General features: G+C 55.5%; 2 protein-coding genes across 2 annotated transcripts in view; both read left to right on the top strand.

Annotated features, from left to right (window-relative positions):
* ZBTB47 (zinc finger and BTB domain containing 47) overlaps positions 1-3,199 on the top strand; it is a 12,154-nt gene extending 8,955 nt beyond the window's left edge. The window contains exon 7 of the mRNA XM_010835566.1: positions 1-3,199. Coding sequence (XP_010833868.1) covers positions 1-84 — 84 coding nt within the window. The 3' untranslated portion in view covers positions 85-3,199.
* A 4,290-nt stretch (positions 3,200-7,489) lies between these two features.
* Positions 7,490-10,016, top strand: part of KLHL40 (kelch-like family member 40) — a 7,428-nt gene continuing 4,901 nt past the window's right edge. The window contains exon 1 of the mRNA XM_010835426.1: positions 7,490-8,736. Coding sequence (XP_010833728.1) covers positions 7,535-8,736 — 1,202 coding nt within the window. The 5' untranslated portion in view covers positions 7,490-7,534. The remainder of the gene's footprint in view (positions 8,737-10,016) is intronic.

Below are 10,016 nucleotides of genomic sequence, written 5' to 3'. Positions count from 1 at the left end.
CCCCCGCCGCACCTGCCGCCCCCGCCGCCGCTCTTCCCCACGGCCTCCAGCCCGGGCAGCGGGAGGCTGAGCACCAACAACTAACTGCCTGCCTGCTCCAAGGGGCCCAGGACCCTGCCCTCCTCCTTGGGGGGCAGTGACACCTCCAGAGTTGGCTGGACCCCGGCCTCGCCCCAAGGCCCCTGACCCTGGGGGGTGTGCAGGCTGGCAGCCCCCAGAGCTGGCCGAGGACACCTCGCTACCAAGTGCCCCCTTTCAGTGACTTCTTGAAGCCTTTACTTTTTTTTGTTGTTTGTTTTTTGGGAAGTGAAGGAAAAAGAAAAGAGAGGAAACCATTGGCAGTATCCCCCTCCAGGTGAGGGGGGCGCTGGAGGCGGCAGGTAGGGGGGACAGGGGCCCAGGGAGCAGGTGTGACTGGTCACTCTGCTGAGGCCTAAGCCAGAGGGAGGGGGTGGCCCAGCCCAGATCACCTTTAGCCACTTATCCGCGCCTTCCCTGGGCCCCCTAACTTGCGCCTCATACCCTGGAGGGTTTGGGGAGAAGCTGGGTGCCATCTCCCTTTGGAGGAGGTGCGGACCCAGTGTGAGGGCTGCGGATATCCAGGCAGAGGCTTGAGCCTGGATGCCCTGGGAGCGTGCCAGGAGGCTGTGGCAAGGCGTGAAGACTGCAGCTCTACATAGGGAGGGTCGGGGGGTGTGGGGCGGGCAGGGGCTGGACCCCAGACATTTGCTTTCCCCATTCACAACCCTGCGGCAGGCACAGGGATCCCCGACCTGCACTAGGCTGCACCGAGGGCCCTGGGTCCTGGAGAAGATGTCCCCGGAAGCCGCTGGGCCTCAGGGTGTTGTGGGCCAGGCCCTGGGTAGACAGACGGGCTGGCTCCCACAGCACTAGCTCCCAGGGCCTGCTGCCCAGGAGCCCCTGCAGATGGGTGGACCCCAGGGGCAGGCCCCTAAGGAGGAGGCTTGGGCCAATGTTCTGAGGTTTCAAGGTGCTATCAGTGGGGCAGAGGCCAGGGCAGCTGTTCACAGAGCACCCCATCCCTCACCAGCTGCCCCAGCTGCATCTCCCACACTAGAGATGTGTGTGTCTGTGTCCGTCTGCTCCCTGAAGGCAGCACAGGCCTCCTCCGCTCCCTGGACCTGGTCACAACCCGCCCCTGGCTGACATCCAGCACCCTTGTCCCTCCTGGGCCTCTGTGCTCATGGGTGGCACGAGGAGCCTGCATGACCAGGCCCGGGGGTCAGGGTCGCGGGCGCTGGGAGAGCCCCAGCCTGTGCCCAATGCTTGCCCTCACGAGGCCAGCACTAACAGGACATCCTTTTTTTGTTGTCATTTAACGTCTTGATTCCTGCCTTTAAAAGGGGGAGGAAGGTTCCATAAGCTACATATTTCCTAGTTAAGCTCTTTCCTATTGTGTTTATACAGTTTTGTTTGTTATACTCTTTGCACCTTAAACCCCCATGACTACCCCCACACCACCACCTTCCCAGCATGGCTGGAGTGGGAAGAGGCCTGAGCCCAGGGGGTCGTGGAGGGGGGACTGGCCCCATCAGCTCAAGGGCTGAGGGGGTCGGGACCCCTCAGACCTCCTTGTAAGGTCCATGGCGCTGGGGCAGGGGGCTGGGGACATTTTAATCATCAATAAACGAAGCACTTTATTCTGTACAGATGTGGGTAAGCCCAAGGAGCCCGAATGATTTGAGGATTTAGAATCCAAGCCACACAGCCCAGACTGTTCTCTGGGCTTAGAGGGTTTGAGTTTGGGGCTGTAGCAGGAACAGTGCAAGCCAGAGCCTATGTACGTACCCTCAGATGCCCCTGCTGTCCTCTGGGCACCCCCTCAAGAGAGGAAAGCTCCCTGTCTGGTTCCCAGCACTGCGGCTCCCCCACCCCGAGGCTGAGGGTTCTAGCCTCTTATGGGGTCAGGGTTGCACCTCTCAGGCTCCTGTTCTACTGTAGCTCTTTTCTTCTCCTGCACCCCTTGATCTCTGGGCTTCCATGACGTCCTCAGGGTCCCCCCCACTCCCCCCTCTCCCTTGCTATTTCCAACCTCCAGTCCCAGTGCCTGGCGGCTCTTCAGAGCTTGCCCACATTTTCCTAAAAAAAGTCTGATTTCCCCAAATGGGCTGTAGGCTGGGACTCCCCTGAGCTTCTCACCCACTGTGGCTGACACCAGGATCTCCCGTTAGAGCTGGTGGCCCTGTCACCTGCTACCGTCACTGCAGCCTTAGAAAGCCTGGGGGGCCCTGGCCAGGCTGGCCTCTGATCCGTGAAGTCAGACTTTCACAAGCAAAGGCTGGAGATGGGTGTAGGGAGCTGCTGGCGAGACCCTGTCCCAGGACTTGGGTCTCCTACTCTTGAACGCTTCCCTTCTCAGGGCATGAGAGGGGTCCAGACAGCAGGCTGGGCACTGGTCAGATGGTCATTGTATTAATAGCTTAGATGGGCACGGCCACCCCCTCTCCTGGGAGGCCCCCGTCCTAGCGGGGACAGGAGTCCTGTGTCCCTGGTGCTAAATGCTCTCTTCCCCTTTGGCCAGTGTTGGTGGGAGCTCCTTTCTGGCCAGACCACAAGGGTCTGAAGCAATAATGGAACCTCAGCCGTGCCAGTATGGATAGGGGTTCTTGTTTTACCAGCTTTTACATTTCCTTTTTAATTTTTAAAACAAATTAACAAGCACCTGGATATTGGAGGGAGGGGCTTGGGCCATCACACCCACTTCCCAGGGCTGGTGATGGGGAGGGGGCTTGGGATGATTATCTCCCACTGCAGATCTGCCAAGGGGGGCCGCTCTGTCCAGCTGGACTTCTCAGCCCACTTGGCCAAGCCTCAAGTCTGGAACCTGGCCTGCCCCTCTCCAGCTCCCCTTGTAATCCCTGGTCTTGGGCCAGCTGGGGATGAGTGGCCAGAGAGATGACCATTCAAGCCCCATGACTACAGTTCTAGGAACCCAGGCTGGGTGGGGGGGCAGGCAGTGGGGGCAAAGCCTGAACCTCTGATCCTGACATTTGCTGCCATGTCCCACATGGCACCCCTCGGCAGTCGGGGGGGGGTGGCGCTCAGTGGCAAAACGGCTGTGCCCAGGTACGTGGACCCTTGATGTCTGCCCTGTGTGGTCATCCCACAGCCCCAGAGTGTATGGGGGACTGCAGGAGGGTGAGGAGAAGAGTGGAGGGGAATAAAGGCAGTACAACTGTCCCTTGGCCCAGCCTCTTCTTTACATATGCCGCCCTGACCGTGGGCTGAAAGGACTCAGACCACAGAGAGATGAAGGACAGTACGGCCGCCAAAGACCGCATGGACACCTGTGCCCGGAGCATCCCCAGGTCCCGTCTCCCTCTCCTGAGGATGGGCTGGGCTCCTGGGGAACCTCCAGAGCCAAGGGCTGAGGTCTGAAGGAGCTTGGTGTCTGCGCCTGGGAGAACAACTCAGACGGAAGACTGTGGCCTCCGAGGAGCAAGCAACTCTCCCCGTGGACCTCAGAATTATTTCGCTGGGGCACCGGGCTCCATGTGGGATAGAATTATAGGCTGTGGGGACACATGGTGAATGAATGAATGCCCCCTCACCATGTATGTAGCACTTGGTTTCAGATGCCCAGAGAGGGGTCTCAGATGAGATACCAGGGTATCTGAGGGGTCTCAGACACCGGGAGGGGCTAGGACAGAGGCTGCTGGGTGGCTCACTAACTGGCCAGGGAGAGGCGGTTCAGGTCCCCAGGATGAGTACGTTGCCCTCCACGCAGCCCCACTTCTCTGAGGGGAACAGGGGCTTGCTCAAGTCACCCTGAAAGTGCCGCTTGCTGCTAGGCCTGCGGGCCTGGCTGCTCCCTGCTGGGTGTCTTGAGGGGATTCGGCCCCCCTGTGCTACCTGTCCATCCGTGCGTTGCCTCCATATCACCTCTTCCCGGCAGCCCCACTGTGCTGTGAGCAACAATCCGACGTCACACAACACGGTTTTCTAGAGAACCTCTGAGGAAAATATTTATTTTTTTAATTAAAGTTTTATTTGGACATAGTTGAAGAAGCCAAATATTTCTAGAACTTTTTTTTTTTTCCCCAAAAACCTGCAGTTCCCCACATCTCCTCCTTTCCAACTCCCAATAAGTGAGCAGTTCCAATTCAGTTGGTATTTTTGGTGTTTTCCTGCCCATGGAAAGCACTCCTCCAACACTGCTCTCCTCCTATTTTCAGTTTTAGGCATTGGCTATTGATGTATTTCTTCAACACTCCCATCACACACACAAACACTATATACACAATTCCCCTTCCTCCCAACATGGTTATGTTACTATTTGAGGTTAGATTAATATTTAGTATCTACATTATTATGCCTATGTAGACACTGATCTCAACCAAGCCATATAATGCAATAGGATTCCATTTCCTTTCTCATAACTTTTTACTTTTGGCTCTTTTAAACATAATTTACTTTGGTTTCTAGGTGTTTAGCACTGCTGCATTCCCAAACCTCTTGTCATAAATGCAACTTTCCTTCCCGTATGTGCAAACACAGCAAGTGTTCCATCCATTTCCTCACTCTTATAACCAAGGAGCAGTACAGGAAGATGACCCTAGGGAACACACAGTGCAACCAGCTTCCCACGAGGAGACTTGAGAAACTGCCTAACAGCCTCCCCCGGCCTGTCATTCCCTGTCCCTCTTTGCTGAAGACTGTGTCCTTTTGCGTTCACTGCAGAGATCTTTAACTTCTAAAAGGTTTATGTCTTAGTGGACTCCTTTTTCCTAACCCTAACATTTACCTTCTCCTCCGGACCACTTCCGGGAATGAAGCGCTTGACTGTATCTCCCTGGGTGTAAAATTGCCTGGGTGTAAAATTCAGGCTGGAAATGACTTCCCTCAGAATTTGAGATGCCAGCATTTCTGTTGAGAAGCCCAATGCTGCAAAGTTTGAAAGGATGAAATGAAGTGACAGGTCCCTCTGATCAACATCAAGCCCTGGAGTCATGCTTTCTTCCGCCCACCTGTGGTCCCTGGGCATGTCCTTGGGTGAAACCAGAGTGAGAGGGGCAGGGATGACACAGGACTGGCCATAACTTCATGAGTTGATAGTTGTTGAAAGAGGGTGCTCAGTACATGAGAGATCAGTATATTACTCTCTCCCTGGAAATGTTTGCATTCCTCATAATTATAATTTAAAAATAAACAGCGGTTCCCCATTTCACAGAGGGCAAAAAAACCCGTCTGTACACTGGTCATACATGATACCACCCCCTCTTACCTCTTGGCCCTCATCTCCTACTCATCTCCTCATTCATTGCTCACTGGCTTCCTTGCTGTTCTTGGAACAGGACAGGTGTAGTCCTGCCTCAGGGCCTTAGCTCAAGCTGTTCCCTGCTTGGAATCCTCCTCCTCCATGGTTTAAACCTGCTCAAGCATAATCCACTCAGTGAGTCCATCCTGACTATTCCATTTAAAATTGTGACCTCTGCCACCCATCGCTTCCCATGCCCCATTCCCAGCTACCTGTTACCACAGCAGTTATCATCTGACACCCTGTGTAACTATTTACTTGTTGCTGTTCCCCTTTCCCTCAGCTGAAGTTAAGCTCCAAAAAGACAGGAATTCTTACTTGATGTGTTCACTGCCGAATCCTCAACATTTAGAATAGTGCACAGTAGGTTCTCGATGAATGGATGAGCCACATATAAACATTCTAGTAGAATGCCTGGTAGGAATTGAGCACCACGGGACTCATCATAATCTAAAAATATGCCACTGAATCATCTGATAAACATAAGTTAATTGTTCAGCCAGTACCTTCTGTCCTGGTCTTTGGAAAGTGAGATGACGATTAATGGGCATTTTCTTTGGAATCAGCAGGGCAGGGAGGGATTCCCACAGTCTTTGGAGGTGGGCAGATCTGCTTCGAATCCTGGATCAGCCACTTGCCAGCTGTGTGACTTGGCTACATGGCTGAGCCTCTCACAACCTGGTCTCCTCACTGATGGTGCTGAATGGAAATGTTCTGCAGTATAGGGCTGGGCTGGAGGCCCCTGGGTGAGCCTTTGCCCTTCCCAGAAGACAGACAGGACTATTTCTAGGTGATCCTACCTAGGTGCTGTGTCCCTCTGAGACGTGCTAGAGGGGTCATCAAGCAATGGTTGAAAGCACTGCTCAGGAGGGACAGGCATTGACATCACCGGGATCAAAAACGGGGTGGTGACTCAGTCCTGGCCCAGCCTAAGCCCCCCTCGCTAATCCCCCCACCCCCTCAAGCCTGAGGTTATAAACAAGTGACTCAGGAATGATGGGAGAATGCCCCATAACAGTTCACACCAGTGTCTTGGGGGCTAAATTTAACCCACAGCTACAGCCTCTGGCACTTTGGGAACAAGTTTATCTTGGTGGCTGAGGCTGATGTGTGTGTGCATGTTGTCGAGTGGGGGAAGGCAGTCAGGGGTCCAAAGCAGGGTGGGCATTGGGACTGGCTGCCCCACACCTCTACCCGGATCCCTTAGATGCTAGACAGGTGTAGGGGCCCCAAGGCTGGGCAGGCTCAGGTCAAGCTTAGGATGAATGAAGAACTGAGCACAGACAGCTTTCCTGGAATATTCAACTCTGAGTGTAACTTTTTGTTAGTTTTTTGATCCCTGGGGGTTTTAACACCTAGAATAGTTGAACCTACAAAACTGAATCTAGCACCTCTGACAGCTTACAGTGTGAAACCCTGTGCCTGTGTATTCGCAGGGACACAAAACCACAGTGAGTGGTACTGTGTGATTCTGCCCCATCACCGGACCACAGAATCACACAGCAGTGGGACTCTGCTTTCGAATCACAGCAGAACTAAACTGAAGCCCTTAAAAATCAAACTCACCCATCTCTTCACTGTGCAGGAAGGGAAACTGAGGTGCAACAGAGTGATCTGGCCTTCTCAGGCCCCACAGGAAAGTGACCTTGTTTATTCAAGCGTCTTCTTGCTTTCTTGCACAGTCCAAGGAAGGTCTCCGAGCTGGGGGAGAAAAGTCTTCCCATTTTAAAGCTGAGGCAACAGGTGCCCCAGGCCCAAATTCATTGAGTGGGAAACCTGAGCACACCGTGTCCAGGACTGGGTGGAGGGAGGTACACTCCAAGAAGGATAGGGTCAGCTGGGCAGAAAGGCCCACAAGGCCTGGAGGAAGGGAGACCCTTGAAGAGGGATTCGAAGGCTTCTCCCTTCTTTGAGAGGCAGAGCTTGGGTCATCCCCTTCCCTGAGGGGCATCACCTAAACCAAGGAAAGCAGTCAAGGCCTCACTGTGCTCCGTTTACAGAGGAGGCAGGGAGGCCCTCATCTTTCAGGGAGGACCGAGACACCCTACCCCAGTCCCATGAACCCCAGGGGCTGAGTCAAGGTTGCTCTGGGAGGGGGCCTCAGCCCAGCTGTCCCCTCTGCGTCATGTGCGGGAGGCCAGGCAGCTCGCCTTACCGGGCCCAGTCCAGCTCTATATATAGCCCGGCTTGGACAGCTGCGTAGACTGAGTGCGACCCAGCAGGAAGGCAGGGAGGGCGGAGAGGAGGCCACCCACCATGGCGCTGGGCTTGGAGCAAGCGGAGGAGCAGCGGCTGTACCAGCAGACGCTCCTGCAGGACGGGCTCAAGGACATGCTGGACCACGGCAAGTTCCTCGACTGTGTGGTGCGGGTGGGCGAGCGCGAGTTCCCGTGCCACCGCCTGGTACTGGCCGCCTGCAGCCCCTACTTCCGGGCGCGCTTCCTGGCCGAGCCTGAGAGCGCAGGCGAGCTGCGCCTGGAGGAGGTGTCCCCTGACGTGGTGGCCCAGGTGCTCCACTATCTGTACACGTCAGAGATCGCGCTGGACGAGGCGAGCGTGCAGGACCTGTTCGCCGCGGCGCACCGCTTCCAGATCCCTTCCATCTTCACCATCTGCGTGTCCTTCTTGCAGAAGCGCCTGTGCCTGGCCAACTGCCTGGCGGTCTTCCGCCTCGGCCTCCTGCTCGACTGCGCGCGCCTCGCGGTGTCCGCCCGCGACTTCATCTGCGCGCGCTTCTCGCTGGTGGCCCGCGACGCCGACTTCCTAGGGCTCTCGGCCGACGAGCTCATTGCTATCATCTCCAGCGATGGCCTCAACGTGGAGAAGGAGGAAGCCGTGTTCGAAGCGGTGATGCGATGGGCAAGCAGCGGTGACGCCGAGGCGCAAGCCGAGCGCCAGCGCGCACTGCCCACGGTCTTCGAGAGCGTGCGCTTCCGCTTGCTGCCACGCGCCTTCCTAGAGAGCCGCGTGGAGCGCCACCCTCTCGTGCGTGCCCAGCCGGAGCTGCTGCGCAAGGTGCAGATGGTGAAAGATGCCCACGAGGGCCGCATCACTGTGCTGCGCAAGAAGAAGAAGGAGAAGGGGAAGGAGTCGGCTGGGGCCAAGGCCACTGACAAGGGCACAACCGAAGCCAAGGCGGAGGAGGAGGAAGAGGAGGCAGAGCGCATTCTACCCGGGATCCTCAATGACACCCTGCGCTTTGGCATGTTCCTGCAGGACCTCATCTTCATGATCAGTGAGGAGGGCGCCGTGGCCTATGACCCGGCAGCCAACGAGTGCTACTGTGCCTCCCTCTCGACCCAGATCCCCAAGAACCATGTCAGCCTAGTGACCAAAGAGAACCAGATCTTCGTGGCTGGAGGCCTTTTCTACAATGAGGACAACAAAGAGGACCCCATGAGCGCTTACTTCTTGCAGGTGCCTGGCCCGCCTTGGGAGGGGCGGCCAGTACTGATTTCTGGGCACTGGGGGGCGCCTTGGGGCCCAGCAGAGGCCTATGTCTACTTGTTGGGGAATGTCATTGGATCTAGGCTGAGATGTAGACCGGGGAGGATGAGTGACAGCCATTTGCCTGAAGGCTGAAGATCGTTATAGGCAGTTGACAATAAGATGTATAACTTTGGTGTCTCAGTTTCAGGGAGATGTCAGCTTTCAGATGGTGAATATGTTGGAGGCCCTAGCTCTGTGCAGGGATTGAAGTCAGGGACAGTGAGAAGGAGCAAGGTCAGTGTAGGGGTCCTGGCTAAGACCTTTGCATGAAGCTGGGACTGGAATGTGGAACAGTGTGTCTCAAACAAAGGGACCATCCTCCCCTCCTTACCATTGCACAGATAAGGAAACTGAGGCCCAAGAAGGAGCAGGAGAGTGGGGTGCCTGGTCCAAGCTATAGTGTGACAGTGGGATCTCAGAGGCCAAACGTGGTTTCCTTGTGACTGGCCATGTAAGTTTAAGCCTTGCCAGTTGGGTGAATTTGGAGACGTGGAGGGGAGGGTGCAGTGCTTCTAGGTGGGAACCAGTGAGCATGGAACAGAGATGGGTAGGAGCCGAGTGAATAGTGTGCTTACTGAGGCCTAACCAGGCTGGAGAGGGGTGAGGGCAGCATCGTGCCAGTGTTAAGCTGGGGGGTGGGGAGAGCATCTCCACCAGCCAAGGCACACGGTGGGTGCATTGTGTGTTCTCTCTAGGCCTCTTTGGAAATGGGGATATTATACTTCCTTGCCTGATAAGATTGTGTGAAGGTTAATTGATGATTATAAAGTGTTCATCAGCACAGTGCTCAGCCCTCAGAAAACTCCACCAAAAGATGAGCCACTAGTGTAGTTATTAACAGACTGTTGGGAATTCCCTCTAGGTCCAGTGGTTAGGACTCCACTCTCACTGCCAGGGGTAGGGGGGTGGGGGATGGTGGGAGGGTGTGTGTGGGGGCGTGGTGGAGGGCTGGGGTTCAATCTCTGATTAGTGAACTAAGATCCCATAAGCCATGCGAGTGTGGCCAGAAAAAACGACTGTTGGAGTGCACAGGGCCATAGACTTATTACACTGTAAGTTTGAAGGAGTGGGTGGCTGTATTTGGACCTTTCCTGTGCAGTGGGATGGGATGGAAAACAGGGGTCAGGCAGGCCTCAGTTCAGGAATTGTATTGGGGAAGGGCCAGGGCGGCAACTGGGCCTCCCTCTCAGAGACTCCTTCTCAGCTCTGCAAGGGATGCTCCATCACGGTGCTATAAAGGTGATCTCCG

Source organism: Bison bison, unplaced genomic scaffold, assembly GCF_000754665.1.
Source record: "Bison bison bison isolate TAMUID 2011002044 unplaced genomic scaffold, Bison_UMD1.0 scf7180017864043, whole genome shotgun sequence".
Classification (NCBI taxonomy): domain Eukaryota; kingdom Metazoa; phylum Chordata; class Mammalia; order Artiodactyla; family Bovidae; genus Bison; species Bison bison.
The sequence above is the reverse complement of the archived record's forward strand: the minus strand, read 5'-3'. Positions and strand labels throughout refer to the sequence as shown.